The sequence below is a fragment of the Salvelinus fontinalis genome, chromosome 24 (assembly GCF_029448725.1).
Source record: "Salvelinus fontinalis isolate EN_2023a chromosome 24, ASM2944872v1, whole genome shotgun sequence".
Taxonomy (NCBI): domain Eukaryota; kingdom Metazoa; phylum Chordata; class Actinopteri; order Salmoniformes; family Salmonidae; genus Salvelinus; species Salvelinus fontinalis.
The window spans coordinates 886,833-904,085 of record NC_074688.1 but is presented as its reverse complement, the minus strand read 5'-3'; the positions used below and the strand labels follow the sequence as shown (position 1 = coordinate 904,085).

Here is a 17,253-nt window from a genome sequence, read left to right as displayed (position 1 = left end):
CCAACAGACATTTACTCCTGAGGTGCTGACCTGTTGCACCCTCTACAACCACTGATTATTATTATTTGACCCTGCTGGTCATCTATGAACGTTTGAACATCTTGGCCATGTACTATTATGATCTCCACCCAGCACAGCCAGAAGAGGACTGGCCACCTCTGAGCCTGGTTCTTCTCTAGGTTTCTTCCTAGGGAGTTTTTCCTAGACACCGTGCTTCTACATCGCTTACTTTTTGGGGTTTTAGGCTGGGTTTCCGTTTAGCACTTTGTAAACATCGGCTAATGTAAAATGGGCTTCATAAATACATTTGAGTGATTGAAGAAATGTTTAAAGTTCTTGATATTTTCCGGATTGACTTACCATGTCTTAAAGTAATGGACTGTCGTTTGTCTTTCCTTATTTGAGCGGTTCTTGCCATAATATGGACTTGGTCTTTTACCAAATAGGGCTATCTTCTGTATACCATCCCTACCTTGTCACAAAAAACTGATTGGCTCAAATGCAATAAGGAAAGAAATTTCACAAATTAACAAGGCACACCTGTTAATTGAAATGTATTCCAGGTGACTACCTCATGAAGCTGGTTGAGAGAATGCCAAGAGTGTACAAAGCTGTCATCAAGGCAAATGGTGGCTACTTTGAAGAATCTCAAATAAAATATATTTTGATTTGTTTAACACTTTTTTGGTTACTACATGTTTGTGTTATTTCATTAGTGTTGATGTCTTCACAATTATTCCACAATGTAGAATAGAGTCAAAATAAACAAAAACCCAGGAATGAATAGGTGTCCAAACTTTAGACGGGTACTGTATAACAGCACTGCCCATGAGACCACTGGTTTCCCCCCGTTCTACCGGATGTTTGGTAGAGTCCCCAGTCTGCCTGTTGACGTATTGTTCAAGTACGCTGTGTGAGCAGATTGCGATGTCTCATACCCAAAGTATGTGAAGAGCCTAAAGAAAGATCTCCAGGAGGCAATGATCTTTGCTGATAAACACACCAGTGGTGAGCAGAAGCACCAAGCAAATATTTACAATAGGAGAGAGTAAAAGGTGCACTCATCAAGCCAGGTGAAAGAATTATTCTAGCAAAGAGGATGGAGGAAGTTGGTAGACAGATGGGAGGATGTTCATCTACACGGTGGTGGAAAGAAATCCCAAGACGCACACCTTCCAGATCAACAACCGTCACGGGCCAGTCCAAAGTAGTCAATCACAACCTGCTGCTGTTTGTGAACCATCTAGTCTTGCCTGGAAGTGAAGATGAGTGCCTTGATAGACTCCAGTGCAGCCAGTTTGGATGGAGATAGTCTCCAGTGAGCAGCCTAGACCTCAGAGAGTAGTAAACAGAACCACCCAAACACAGCATTGCGTTTCACAGGTTTGAGTTACGGCGCGAAGTCGTGTCAGCAGCCAGGAACCCACCCACCCAGTTCGATGGTAGAAATCCTGATCCAAGAACAGGGTTGAAGTGGCGTGACTGAAGAGGATGACAATCCTGAATAGGGCACGGCTTGTCCTACAGAAGTCCACTAGTGTGGCTTATAGTGGAAGGGATTCTGAACATAGTATGGGCAACACACAAAGCCTAGATCAAATCACATTTTATTGGTCACATACACATGGTTGGCAGATGCTTTTGTGAGTGTAGCGAAATGCTTGTGCTTCTAGTTCCGACAATGCAGAAATATCAACAAGGAATCTAACAATTCCACAAGAACTACCAAATACACCCAAATTTAAGTAAAGGGATGGAATAAGAATATGTACAGTTGAAGTCAGAAGTTTAAATACACCTTAGCCAAATACATTAACTCAATTTCACAATTCCTGACATTTAATCCTAGAAAGAAAGTCCCTGTTTTAGGTCAGTTAGGATAGGACCACTATTTCAAGAATGTGAAATGTCATAAAAATAGAGAATGATTAATTTCAGCTTTTATTTCTTTCATCACATTGCCAGAGGGTCAGAAGTTTACATACACTCAATTAGTATTTGGTAGCATTTCCTTTAAAATTGTTTAACTTGGGTCAAATGTTTCGGGTAGCCGAATAAGTTGGGTGAATTTTGGCCCAGTCAGGTTTGTAGGTATCGAAAACATTTTTTCACGTCTGCCCACAAATGTTCTACAGGATTGAGGTCAGGGCTTTGTGATGGCCACTCCAATACCTTGACTTTGTTGTCTTACAGCCATTTTTCCACAACTTTGGAAGTATGCTTGGGGTCATTATCCATTTGGAAGACCCATTTGCGACCAAGCTTTAACTTCCTGACTGATGTCTTGAGATGTTGCTAAAATATATGCAAAGAATTTCTGCCTCATGATGCCATCTATTTTGTGAAGTCCCTCCTGCAGCAAAGCATCCCCACAACATGATGCTGCCACCCCTGTGCTTCACGGTTGGGATGGTGTTCTTTGGCTTGCAAGCCTCCCCCTTTTTCTTCCAAACATAACAATGGTCATTATGGCCAAACAGTTCTGTTTTTGTTTCATCAGACCAGAGGACATTTCTCCAAAAAGTACAATCTCCCCCCCCCCCCCCCATGTGCAGTTGCAAACCGTAGTCTGGCCTTTCTATGGCGGTTTTGGAGCAGTGGCTTCTTCCTTGCTGAGCGGCTTTTCAGGTTGTCAACATAGGATTTATTTTAGTGTGGACAGAGTTAGTTTTGTACCCGTTTCCTCCAGCATCTTCACAAGGTCCTTTGATGTTGTTCTGGGATTGATTTGCACTTTTCGCACCAAAGTACGTTCATCTCTAGGAGACAGAACACGTCTCCTTCCTGAGCGGTAATGACGGCTGTGTGGTCCCATGGTGTTTATACTTGCGTACTATTGTTTGTACAGTTGAACGTGGTCCCTTCAGGCATTTGGAAAATGCTCCCAAGGATGAACCAGACTTGTGGCGGTCTACAATATTATTTCTGAGGTCTTGGCTGATTTATTTTTATTTTCCCATGATGTCAAGCAAAGAGGCACTGAGTTTGAAGGGAGGCCTTGAAATACATCCACAGGTGCACCTCCAATTTACTCAAATTATGTCAATTAGCCTATCAGAAGCTTCTAAAGTTGTGACTGTTTAAAGGCACAGTCAACTTAGTGTATGTAAACTTCTGACCCACGAATTGTAATACAGTGAATTATAAGTGAAATAATATATCTGTAAACAATTGTTGGAAAATGTACTTGTCATGCACACAGTAGATGTCCTTACCAACTTGCCAAAACTATAGTTTGTAAACAAAAAATGTGAAGTGGTTGAAAAACGAGTTAATGACTCCAACCTAAGTGCATGTAAACTTCCGACTTCAACTGTACACATATGGGATGAAAAATTAAGATATGTAAACATTATTAAAGTGACTAGTGATCTATTTGTTAGTGGCGCCAATGATTTCAAGTCTACGTAGGCAGCAGCCTCTCTGTGTTAGTGATGGCTGTTTAACAGTCTGATGGCCTTGAGATAGAAGCTGTTGATGCACCTGTACTGACCTCACCTTCTGGACGGTAGCAGGGTGAACAGGCAGTGGCTTGGGTGGTTGTTGTCCTTGATGATCTTATTGACCTTCCTGTGACATCGGGTGATGTAGGTGTCCTGGAGGGCAGGTAATACTGAATCCAGAGCCTCACATGTAGTGGAATCCTGTCACTTTCATGACAAACATTGTTGGGTCCAGAGCAGGGCATATCATTAAAACCTGTGAATAAGCTTATTTACAAGATGAGCAAATCAGAAGCTTTTGCACGAGCAGACAAATAAGTATAGAACATGAGCCAGTTCTATATTCAGAATTAGCACTGCTAATTGATTCAGGTCCTAAGGAACAGAGATGATCGTTTTCTTTATTCTGGGTCCTAAAGGTCAGATTTTAAGTGACTTGAGTATGAATTGAATATGAGGTTTGAGGAGGTACATTTAATGTAATCACTGAAGGGTCAATGATAAGCACTTTCCCTCGTGAATTCTTATGGAACAGCCTTGTGGTTTGACATATGTAGATTTCAATATAGGTGTAACGTCTGAGGGGAAAATTAACTGTCGCACTAAAACTCTATTGAATATGTTTTGATATTTTGCCAAATTCAAGGAGGGGAGAATATAGCAGTTTTCACCTGCATGTATTTGTATGATGTGTGAGAAAATGTTATATCTAAAGGGACTACGTTCCAAGATGTTATATGTCTTTTCAAGGCAATTATGCATTGTCCTTACGCCCTCTCCTGGTATAAACTGGTATTGGTCTTGTGTCAAATTCACCGTTGCCGCCATCATTTGAGTTCCCTTTCATTTATGATTAGGGCAGAGACGGTACGTAGAAAGTTGAGCTCCGCTCCTTTTTGTGCTATAACATGTCATAATCCTCACACAAGTCTAGTCTAACTGTATAAAGTGCCTTATGAATATATATCAAACTGTGTGAAGATCAGACTCAGATATTTGAATATCTCAGTATCTTGATGTATTTTGTATCGGATGCAATCTGAACTAACGTTCTGAATGTTTACTTTGTTAGCTAATAAGGCGTGAAATGTCTAACGTTACCACGAGCGGTCAAGACAAAGTTGAAACTATTACATTTTCATGTACAGGAGCTGGAGGAATCTACATTCATAATGGCCTGATTCTAACTTTAACACCTATTGCGTGCTTCATTGCCAGACAACAATAAACGGGGCACTCGCCTGAACACGAAGTTCCCGTGTGCGCGCGTCTCAATTGTGCATAAATGTCCCCCCACACCAAACGCGATCACGACACGCAGGTTAAAATATCAATACAAACTGAACCAATTATATTAATTTGGGGACAAGTCGAAAAACATTACAAATGTATGGAAATGTAGCTAGCAAGTTGTCCTATTTAGCTTGCTTGCTGTTGCTAGCTAATTTGTCCTGGGATAAACATGGAGTTGTTATTTTCCCTGAAATGCACAAGGTCCTCTACTCTATTAATCCACACATAAAACCGAATAGTTTCTAGTCATCTCTCCCCTTCCAGGCTTTTTCTTCTCTTGACTTTATATTGAGATTGGCAATTTCATAAATTAGGTGCAATACCGCCACTGACCTAGTTCGTCTTTCAGTCACCCACGTGGGTACCTGCTTCTATAAACCAATGAGGAGATAGGAGAGGCAGGACTTGCAGCGCGATCTGCATCACAAATAGAATTGACTTCTATTTTTGCCCTTTGCAAAAAAGATGATCGTTGGTGCAGGCGAGCAGTGTGGGTGCAATAATTGAATAATATAGATTTCTAAATATATTTTGCAACGCTCGCGTGTAGTCAGGGTATCAGTCCTGCAAAGTAGCGCCATTTAAGAATCAAGGGGTCAAGCAAAATCACAATTTGAAATCACCAATCCTGTTCCACAATCTCACTAAAACACATTCACCCGTCACTCAGATGCTACGGTACACCCGCTTTACTCACCAATGCATTGTAGAGTTGAGGCATCTTCCTTAAATTTGATTATTCTCCTTCAAATCAAGTTTATTTTATATAGCCCTTCGTACATCAGCTAATATCTCGAAGTGCTGTACAGAAACCCAGCCTAAAACCCCAAACAGCAAGCAATGCAGGTGTAGAAGCACGGCGGCTAGGGAAAAACTCCCTAGAAAGGCCAAAACCTAGGAAGAAACCTAGAGAGGAACCAGGCTATGAGGGGTGGCCAGTCCTCTTCTGGCTGTGCCGGGTGGAGATTATAACAGAACATGGCCAAGATGTTCAAATGTTCATAAATGACCAGCATGGTCAAATAATAAATCAGGAATAAATGTCAGTTGGCTTTTCATAGCCGATCATTAAGAGTATCTCTACCGCTCCTGCGGTCTCTAGAGAGTTGAAAACAGCAGGTCTGGGACAGGTAGCACGTCCGGTGGACAGGTCAGGGTTCCATAGCCGCAGGCAGAACAGTTGAAACTGGAACAGCAGCAAGGCCAGGTGGACTGGGGACAGCAAGGAGTCATCATGCCCGTGTAACAGTATAACTTTAAACCGTCCCCTCGCCCCGACCCGGGCGCGAACCAGGGACCCTCTGCACACATCAACAACAGTCACCCAAGAAGCATCGTTACCCATCGCTCCACAAAAGCCGCGGCCCTTGCAGAGCAAGGTGCAACACTACTTCTAGGTTTCAGAGCAAGTGACGTAACTGATTGAAACGCTAGTAGCGCGGACCCGCTAACTAGCTAGCCATTTCACATCCGTTACACCCGGTAGTCCTGATGCATGGTCCTAGGGCTCAGGTCCTCCGAGAGAGAGAAAGAAAGAAAGAGAAAGAGAGAATTAGAGAGAGCATACTTAAATTCACACAGGACACCGGATAAGACAGGAGAAGTACTCCAGATATAACCAACTGACTCTTGCCCCCCGACACAAACTGCAGCATAAATACTGGAGGCTGAGACAGGAGGGGTCAGGAGACACTGTGGCCCCATCCGATGATACCCCCGGACAGGGCCAAACAGGAAGGATATAACCCCACCCACTTTGCCAAAGCACAGCCCCCACACCACTAGAGGGATATCTTCAACCACCAACTTACCATCCTGAGACAAGGCCGAGTATAGCCCACAAAGATCTCCACCACAGCACAAACCAGGGGGGGGGGGGGGCGCCGGGTTAGAGGCAGAGAATCCCAGTGGAGAGAGGGGAACTGGCCAGGCAGAGACAGCAAGGGCGGTTCGTTGCTCCAGAGCCTTTCCGTTCACCTTCACACTCCTGGGCCAGACTACACTCAATCATATGACCTACTGAAGAGATAAGTCTTCAGTAAAGACTTAAAGGTTGAGACCGAGTCTCTCACATGGGTAGGCAGACCGTTCCATAAAAATGGAGATCTATAGGAGAAAGCCCTGCCTCCAGCTGTTTGCTTAGAAATTCTAGGGACATTTAGGAGGCCTGCTTCTTGTGACCGTAGCGTACGTGCAGGTATGTACGGCAGGACCAACTCGGAAAGATAGGTAGGAGCAAGCTCATGTAACGCTTTATAGGTTAACAGTAAAACTTTGAAATCAGCCCTTGCCTTAACAGGAAGCCAGTGTAGGGAAGCTAGCACTGGAGTAATGATCAATTTTCTGGTTCTAGTCAGGATTCTAGCAGCCGTATTTAGCACTAACTGAAGTTTATTTAGTGCTTTATCCGGGTAGCCAGAAAGTAGAGCATTGCAGTAGTCTAACCTAGAAGTGACAAAAGCATCTCTGTTTTGTCCGAGTTTAAAAGTAGAACATTTGCAGCCATCCACTTCCTTACGTCTGAAACACAGACTTCCAGGGTTGGGCAATTTTGGGGCTTCACCATGTTTCATTGAAATGTACAGCTGTGTGTCATCCGCATAGGAGTGAAAGTTAACATTATGTTTTCGAATGACATCCCCAAGAGGTAAAATATATAGTGAAAACAATAGTGGTCCTAAAACAGAACCTTGAGGAACACCGAAATGTAAAGTTGATTTGTCAGAAGACAAACCATTCACAGAGACAAACTGATATCTTTCCGACAGATAAGATCTAAACCAGGCCAGAACTTGTCCGTGTAGACCAATTTGGGTTTCCAGTCTCTCCAAAAGAATGTGGTGATCAATGGTATCAAAGGCAGCACTAAGGTCTAGTAGCACGAGGACAGATGCAGAGCCTCAGTCTGACGCCATTAAAAGGTCATTTACCACCTTCACAAGTGCAGTCTCAGTGCTATGATGGGGTCTGAAACCAGACTGAAGCATTTTGTATACATTGTTTGTCTTCAGGAAGGCAGTGAGTTGCTGCGCAACAGCTTTTTCAAGAGGAATGGAAGATTCGATATAGGCTGATAGTTTTTTATATTTTCTGGGTCAAGGTTTGGCTTTTTCAAGAGAGGCTTTATTACTGCCACTTTTAGTGAGTTTGGTACACATCCGGTGGATAGAGAGCCGTTTATTATGTTCAACATAGGAGGGCCAAGCACATGAAGCAGCTCTTTCAGTAGTTTAGTTGGAATAGGATCCAGTATGCAGCTTGAAGGTTTAGAGGCCATGATTATTTTCATCATTGTGTCAAAAGATATAGTACTAAAACACTTAAGTGTCTCTCTTGATCCTAGGTCTTGGTAGAGTTGTGCAGACTCAGGACAGCTAAGCTTTGGAGGAATACGTAGATTTAAAGAGGAGTCCGTAATTTGCCTTCTAATGATCATGATCTTTCCAAGCTAGTCGGAAGACTTCCAGTTTGGTGTGGCGCCATTTCCGTTCCAATTTTCTGAAGCTTGCTTCAGAGCTCGGGTATTTTCTGTATACCAGGGAGCTAGTTTCTTATGACAAATGTTTTTAGTTTTTAGGGGTGCAACTGCATCTTGGGTATTGCGCAAGGTTAAATTGAGTTCCTCAGTTAGGTGGTTAACTGATTTTTGTCCTCTGACGTCCTTGGGTAGGCAGAAGGAGTCTGGAAGTGCATCAAGAAATCTTTGTGTCGTCTGAGAATTTATAGCACGACTTTTGATGCTCCTTGGTTGGGGTCTGAGCAGATTATTTGTTGCGATTGCAAACGTAATAAAATGGTGGTCCGATAGTCCAGGATTATGAGGAAAAACATTAAGATCCGCAACATTTATTCCATGGGACAAAACTAGGTCCAGAGTATGACTGGCAGTGAGTAGGTCCTGAGACATGTTGGACAAAACCCACTGAGTCGATGATGGCTCCAACAGCCTTTTGGGGTGGGTCTGTGGACTTTTCCATATGAATATTAAAATCACCAAAAATGTGAATATTATCTGCTATGACTACAAGGTCCGATAGGAATTCAGGGAACTCAGTGAGGAACGCTGTATATGGCCAAGGAGGGCTGTAAACAGTAGCTATAAAAAGTGATTGAGTAGGCTGCATAGATTTCTTGACTAGAAGCTCAAGACAAAAACGTCATTCTTTTTTTTGTAAATTGAAATTTACTATCGTAAATGTTAGCAACACCTCCGTCTGTGCGGGATGCACGGGGGATATGGTCACTAGTGTAACCAGGAGGTGAGGCCTCATTTAACACAGTAAATTCATCAGGCTTAAGCCATGTTTCAGTCAGGCCAATCACATCAAGATTATGATCAGTGATTAGTTCATTGACTATAACTGCCTTTGAAGTGAGGGATCTAACATTAAGTAGCACTATTTTGAGATGTGAGGTATCACGATCTCTTTCAATAATGGCAGGAATGGAGGTCTTTATCCTAGTGAGATTGCTAAGGCGAACACCGCCATGTTTAGTTTTGCCCAACCTAGGTCGAGGCACAGACACAGTCTCAATGGGGATAGCTGGCTAACAGCCTGCTGCCTGCACCCTATTTCATTGTGGAGCTAGAGCCGTGTCTATGTTGGTAGATAAGATGAGAGCACCCCTCCAGCTAGGATGGAGTCCGTCACTCCTCAGCAGGCCAGGCTTGGTCCTGTTTGTGGGTGAGTCCCAGAAAGATGGCCAATTATCTACAAATTCTATCTTTTGGGAGGGGCAGAAAACAGTTTTCAACCAGCGATTGAGTTGTGAGACTCTGCTGTAGAGCTCGTCACTCCCCTTAACTGGGAGGGGACCAGAGACAATTACTCGATGCCGACACATCTTTCTAGCTGATTTACACGCTGAAGCTATGTTGCGCTTGGTGACCTCTGACTGTTTCATCCTAACATCGTTGGTGCAGACGTGGATAACAAAATCTCTATACTCGCCAGTTTTAGCTTTAGCCAGCACCATCTTCAGATTAGCCTTAACGTCGGTAGCCCTGCCCCCTGGTAAACAGTGTATGATCGCTGGGTGATTCGTTTTAAGTCTAATACTGCGGGTAATGGAGTCGCCAATGACTAGGGTTTTCAATTTGTCAGAGCTAATGGTGGGAAGCTTCGGCGTCTCAGACCCCATAACGGGAGTAGAGACAAGAGAAGACTCGGCCTCAAACTCCGACTCACTACTTAATGGGGAAAACAGGTTGAAAATTTCTGTCGGCTGAATGAGCGACACCAGTTGAGCATTCCTACAGCATTTCCCTTCAGAAGCCATGAGAAAGTTGTCCGGCTGCGGGGACTGTGCGGGGGGGGATTTATACTACTATCTGTACTTAATGGTGGCACAGACGCTGTTTCATCCTTTCCTACACTGAAATTACCCTTGCCTAACAATTGCGTCTGAAGCTGGGCTTGCAGCACAGCTATTTTCGCCGTAAGGCGATCGTTCTCCTGTATATTATGAGTACAGCGATTGCAATTAGAAGGCATCATGTTAATGTTACTACTTAGCTTTGGCTGTTGAAGGTGCTGACGAACCATGTCCAGATAAAGCGTCCGGAGTGAAAAAGTTGAATGAGGGAAAAACTAAAAAGATAACCGGTAATTAAAAAGTAAAAACCGTAAAGTTGTCAGCTAGCAAAGTAAGGTTGGCAACAAAATGCACAGCAACACATCTGCAAGTTCAATTCCTTGAAGTGAATACTTTACCTTGGGAAGCAGCCCTTATACACGTGACAGCCAGGCCCCTCCGCCCAGAGTCACACTTAAGATTACTTTATTGGTCAATTCCACACAAGGTTCAACCGAAACTTGACTTCTGCTCTTAACCCGAACCCTCTTAAAGACACACATGCAGTTTTTTTTGGAGAGCTGCTGCGGCCAAGGGCACAACGACAGGCAATGGAATCTAGGAACCTACAGTTGCCAACTCACTGCACGCCAGATTTTTCCCGTCATTCGAACTGGTAACCCCTGGCCCCTGGCACGCCTCTCTAACCGCTAGGCTACCCCAGGAGTGTAGCAGGGTGGTGACCCAAGAGCAGCTTGGGCTTTTGCCTCGTTCCTTTTCATGCGTAAGTTGACCTTATTAGGAGACTTCCAATAGAACAGGAAGACCAGTCCAAAACAGGAGACATATCTATCCCTACCACACATCTCAGCTTAATTATCAGCCCACCACCTCAAGTTCAACCATAACTGGACGGAGACGCTCTTCCTCCCTGGAAAATCTGCCCACGCCAAGACCTCTGACGAGACTGTCGTTCTCTGCGACAGACACTTCCCTTGAGGAAAAGTCTTAGCTGATTCTGTTGTGTGTAGAGCATGAACCCACAGGTGCGGGTCACCACTGCAATTCAACTGCAACTCCCTGTTAGCTTATGCAATCAGTGGCCATATGTGCCCAGTAGGAGTTCTGATTTAAGATCAGCTTTTCCTTTTAAGATTAAATGAACTTGGGGCGGACCTTCTCCTAGATCAGCACTTTTTCCCCAGACAGCCCCAGACCTCAACTCATCCAGAATAGTGCAGCCCATCTGCATGTTACTACTTATTTAATACGTAATTCACACAGCAAGCTTTTGATGTTTGCTACAACATGGCCATTGTGTTCTGCCAGTGTATTACCATAGACATACTTTTAGAATAAATGGCGCCCTAAAAACACACTACCGCTTTCTGAAGCACATTCTCAAACTTTCCAACGACCTAATGCAGGCCCTAATTTGTGCCATCTGAAAGGAAATGGACAACAATTATATGGATGCAGGGCCTTATATAGTCCATGAGATCAACATGACACACTATATATACACAAAAGTACATGGACACCCCTTCAAATGTGTGGATTTGGCTATTTCAGCCACAACAGTTGTTGACAGGTTTATAAAAATCGAGCACACAGCCACACATTCTCCATAGACAAACATTGGCAGTAGAATGGCCTTACTGCAGAGCTCAGTGATATACAACATGGCACCATCATAGGAATTCACCTTTCCAACAAGTCAGTTCGTCAAATTTCTGCCCTACTGGAGCTGCCCCGGTCAACTAAGTGCTGTTATTGTGAAGTGGAAACGTCAAGGAGCAACAATTGCGCAACTGCAAAGTGGTAGGCCACACAAGCTCAGAACGGGACTGCATAAAAATCATCTGTCCTCGGTTTTAACACTCACTGAGTTCCAAACTGCCTCTGGAAGCACAAGAACTGTTCATCGGGAGCTACATGAAATGGGTTTCTATGGCCGAGTAGCCGTAGACAAGCCCTAGATCACCATGCGCAATGCCAAGCATCGGCTGGAGTGGTGTAAAGCTCAACGCCATTGGACTCTGGAAACATGTTCTCTGGAGTGACGAATCCCGCTTCGCCATCTGGCAGTCCGACAGATAATTCTGAGTTTGGAGGTTGCCAGGAGAACGCTACCTGCCCCAATGCATAGTGTCAACTGTAAAGTTTGGTGGAAGAGGAATAATGGTCTGGGGAAAAACAGTTTGGGCTAGGCCCTTTAGTTCCAGTGAAGGGACATCTTAACGCTACAGCATATAATGACATTCTAGACGATTCTGTGCTTCCAACTTTGAGTCAGATTGGGGAAGGCCCTTTCCTGTTTTAGCATGACAATGCCCCCGTGCACAAAGCGAGGTCCATACAGAAATGGTTTGTCGAGATCGTTGTGGAAGAACTTGACTGGCCTGCAGAGCCCTAACCTCAACTCCATCGACCACCTTTAGGATGAATTGAAACAGCGACTGCGAGCCAGGCCTAATCTCCCAACATCAGTGCCTGACCTCACTAATGCTCGTTTGAATGGAAGCAAGTCCCGAGAGCAAATGTTCTAACATCTAGTGGAAAGTCTTCCCAGAAAAGTGGAGGCTGTTATAGCAGCAAAGGGGAGAACCAATTCCCTATTAATGCCCATGACTTTGGAATGAAATGTTCGATGACCAATACTTTTGGTCATGTAGCGAAGCATATTTTGTAAATATGTATTATTTTAAATATACAACCTTATGTTGTGCCATGCTAAGGTTAGACCAGTGCTGCCCAACTCTCTTCCTGGAGAGTTACCGTCGGGGGTTTTCAGTTCAACTCTAATTTAACACACCTGATTCTACTAATTAGCTTCTCAACAAGACCTTAAATATCTGAATCAGAAAAGCTAAATTAGGGTTGGACTGAAAACCTACAGGACAGTAGATCTCCAGGAGGGTTAGGCAGCCCTGCATTAGACATTTCACTTAAGTTATATTCACCAAGAATCCATGGGTATATCATTAATTGAAGTGGAAGTAAATATTGCATTTGTACAAGGATCCAATATTTCTAAATGTAACTACTTCCGACATTATGCACCCATTAATCTCTAGTGGACACATTTAGGTAAACATAACTGGTACCGTAGAATCTGCCACCATTCTATGGGATGCGTGATAACAAGCAGCATTAGTGCCGGATCTTGGGTTTCGTCACGGGTTATTTGGACCTACCAGGATTGGGTGAAGGCGGTGCTCAAACTGCTTTGCGAGGGTGAGGACTTTCGCAAACAGGAAATCTCGCTTTCTAACACGCTTATCCACAGAACCTAATCGAGCATCTGAACAAATCACAGAATATTTTAGTTACGGGTTAACCAAGATCATGCAACCATTACATAATTTGTGGAAAAGCTGTTGACTGTATTGAGAAGACCATGTGCCTAAATAGAATCTCTCATATGACTAATAATTCTCTAGTTTCAGTTATAGTGCACATTTCCGACAGTAAGATAGTAATTTTATTGACACACGTCATCTGTAGTCAGCTACCATCTGCCTCACCCCAAAAAACTATATAACACACAAATGTTCCCACACTTTCTCAGTGTGCATACATTAACACAATGTTTCATATACATACATAATATAACTTAAGCTTTACAATCTTTTTGCTGATCGCAGAGGGGTGGGGTAAAGGACTGCTGATCAGCAGTTTACCAAGCACATTTCAAAACCAACCTCCCCTTCCCTGTACACGATGACTGAAGCTTGGAGTTAACCGTGGGGAAAAGAGTCCTGGGTCATGTTCATAAGGGCAAGGAACAAAAAAATAAATAAAACGGTAAACGAAAATGAGCTGTCTTATTGGACAAGTCCAGATAGTCCTCCCCTGTTTCAGTCCATTTTCTCCTATTTGGTGCCTACTGAACATGACCCTGAAGAGGGCAGGATATGCTGGCCTGTTTCAACAGAACGAACGAGAGAGAATCCTCTGTTCGATCTTATCAGTGCCTTGTATCCTCCAGGGCATGTATTCATTCACCATTTCATTATTAATGAGTGAAAGACACTTTTCTGGGCCAGATTTACAGAGTGTTTGCACCAGTTATTGTCTGAGTGGAAAACATGACCAACAAAGCCAAAAACATGACACCATTGATCTTCAAACTTTCTTAAACTTTTCCCCTCTGGAAAAATTACAAGTACATATTTGGGTGCTTTCAGAAGTGTATATTACAAAGCAAGATCAATGAGTTAGCCAGCTAACTTCGATAAACAGAAATAATCCGATTTTCTGGTTCATTAGGAAAGCTAAACTAAGATATGTACTTTTGGTTGTTTGTTTAAATCAGACCATGCATTTTCAAACGTGTCTTTCTTAAAAAAAAAAAAAAAAAATCCCCCCCAGAATATTTAGACAAGTTCACTGGCTAAAGCATTGATCTTGCTTTGTAGTACCCCTCAGGACTCAACGTTGTGGAACTTTCAGATAGAAATATGTAGAACATGGCTTTGACATATTGAACCAAGGAATCATGTTGAATCTATTTATGGTATTTCTACCTGCAATGTTCGACAATATTTCACTACTGAACCTGGCACTTTGTCAGCAGATCCCATTGGACCAAGTTATCCTTGAGGGACTGGAGTTCCCTGCCCATGTGGTGAACGATAGATACCAGTCATTGATATTTAGAACAGCATTGTGTAAACATGACACATATGTCATGTGTGTCAACAAGTCCACTGAAATGAAAAAAGAAAAAAGACTGGAACAAAAACAACATGCAAGTGTTAAGGAGTGGAGCTAATCCCCAGTCTATGGAGGACCACAGTATCTGCTTAACGTCTTCGGAAGATGGGGTCAGCTTTAAGCCTACATAAAAGTTCCGATACAAATGCATTATGTAGATTAGAACATGCTTTTATAGTAGGGAATCATGTCAGCTCTAAACAAAACGTTTCTTGCAACGTCCTGAACTATGCATCCCTCCAGGACACCGCCCAGCATTTCACCCCTGGAATCGAGGTGAGCTGACCAATACATCGGGTCTAATAGTTGACCGATCAAGAACAGAATTTCAAGACCAGCACATGCCGTGGCCCTCCAAGACAGGAACGGTGCATTATTTTGATGTTGACAGTGACTGATAGGACATAACACTGAACACCTGAATAAATAGCATTAAGCAGATGTGCCAAGTGTGTGGGTTCATTCCAACTGTCTAGAGAATTGTCATCTCAAAACAGAGCATTCCCTGTTTAAAATGTTACATGGAGGTCATGTTCATTGTGATTGGCACATGAGTTTGTTTGTTATAGAGAATTGTTTTTACTCTCGTTCACAACACATCTTCAGTCTCCCTTACAGCAGTGTTCTTCAATCCTGGTCCCGAGGACCCACGAGGTGTGTAGGCTTTTGTTCCAGCCCAGTACAACTACTTATAAACTTGCGGTGTGTTGGTGCAGAGCTATATAAACAGGCCCTGTGGGTAGCCAGGACAAGGCTTGAAGGGCACTGCATTACAGTATTAACTTGACCCTTGACAACTCAATGCTCCCATACAGTTTGAACCAACCACCCACCTTGTGCCCTTTCAGACACAGCCAAGGTGGTGCAAAGTAAGTGGAAACACGGCTACACATTAGAAGGACCGGGAACTGCACAAAATCAGTGCTTTCCGTTATTGTTGCCATGCATTATTTAATTTTTTTAAGGCCAAAAAAAAAAGGAATTTTATTTAAAAATTAAACCTGGGCCCAGTTTTTCAAAGTTATCTGATTGGATTTCGGCAATTTGATTAGATTAAATGCATAGAAATAGATTCATTCTAACAGACGTCCCCATTCAAGTCAATGATGCACGTGTTCTATTAATTCTATTTCTACGGACTAATTCTACCCATTTGCTGAGATACGATCAGATAAGTTTGGAAAAAGTGGGCCCAGGAGACAAACAAAGACTTCATCTTTAAAAGCCCACCCCAAGGTCTTGTGAAACTAACGACGTGTCCAATTGCAGCCTTAAAAACAGACAATCCAGTTCTGTTAATAGTGGCAATTTGGCAACAACTGTTTTATAATGTCATCTCTTAGTTAAACTGTCTAACTCACTCGCCTTGCCTCGGTTGGATATAATTTCAAATGGATATATAATTTTGTTTAACTTTAAGAGAAAACTCTGCCTTCATGGCTCTCATCACTGACACATTCAACTGGACACTAACACTCTGCTGCCACCCATGGGCCACCGGATGACCTCCTTCCTTTAGGCAAGAAACCCCCCCCCCCCCAACGCATCAGAGCACAGAATAGTCCAATGCCAGTGAGGCAAAGTGATGCGGGGGTTGGCCGTTGTTAGAGGGTGGGGCTAGGGAATCCCCGTCCAGTCTGTGCCTCCATTGAACAGTCCAGAGAGACAGCCAGTCAACCAATGGCAGAGGGCCAGAGCAGAGCAGAGCCAATCACATATCAGACCAGAGGACGGCCTTGCTGCCCTTCTCCACACTGACCACGTAGGCTCCCGATGGCGACCAGGACACCGAGTTGATGGCAGAGCTGAGAGAAGAGACAACAGAACATCAAAACTGAGTGTCAGGTAGAAGTTAAGCCGTACCCCAAAGAGATAGAGAAAGTGCCTTTCCTTGCATCTGCGCCATAATGCCTTCTGTGACAGCATGGGCTGCGCCATTGAGGGCTTACTTCATTTTAAGTACATTCTCTTCTACTATGAGTCGGTCAATAAACAAAGGGGTCATACTGTCACCTGGAGTGTGTTGTCTGAACAGGCAAAACACATGGTTGGTGATTTAATGCCATCTGCAGATATTGAATGTTTGCTGACGAGTACAGAGCATTCGAAAAGAACTCAGACCCCTTGACTTTGTCCACATTTTTTACGTTACAGCCTTAATCTAAAATTGATGTACATTTTTCCTTGTCAATCTACACACAATAACCCATAATGCCAAAGTGAAAACAGGTTTTTAGATATTATAGCTTTTTTAAATTTTTTAATACACCTTTATTTAACTAGGCAAGTGAGTTAAGAACAAATTCTTATTTTCAATGATGGCCTAGGAACAGGTTAACTGCCTTGTTCAGGGGCAGAACGACATATTTTTACATTGTCAGCTCGGGGATTCAATCCAACGCTAGTCCAACGCTCTAACCACTAGGGTACCTGCCGCCCCAAATCTACACACAAGTTTGGACACCTAGTCATTTTTTTTACTATTTTCTGCATTGTAGAATAA

At 43.2% G+C, this 17,253-nt stretch overlaps 1 protein-coding gene across 2 annotated transcripts in view; it reads right to left on the bottom strand.

Annotated features, from left to right (window-relative positions):
* Positions 1–13,492: 13,492 nt before the first annotated feature.
* Positions 13,493–17,253, bottom strand: part of atg16l1 (ATG16 autophagy related 16-like 1 (S. cerevisiae)) — a 44,960-nt gene continuing 41,199 nt past the window's right edge. For both annotated transcript variants that reach the window (XM_055879306.1, XM_055879307.1), the window contains one exon: positions 13,493–16,555. In XM_055879306.1, the coding sequence (XP_055735281.1) occupies positions 16,462–16,555 (94 nt within the window). In that variant the 3' untranslated portion in view covers positions 13,493–16,461. The remainder of the gene's footprint in view (positions 16,556–17,253) is intronic.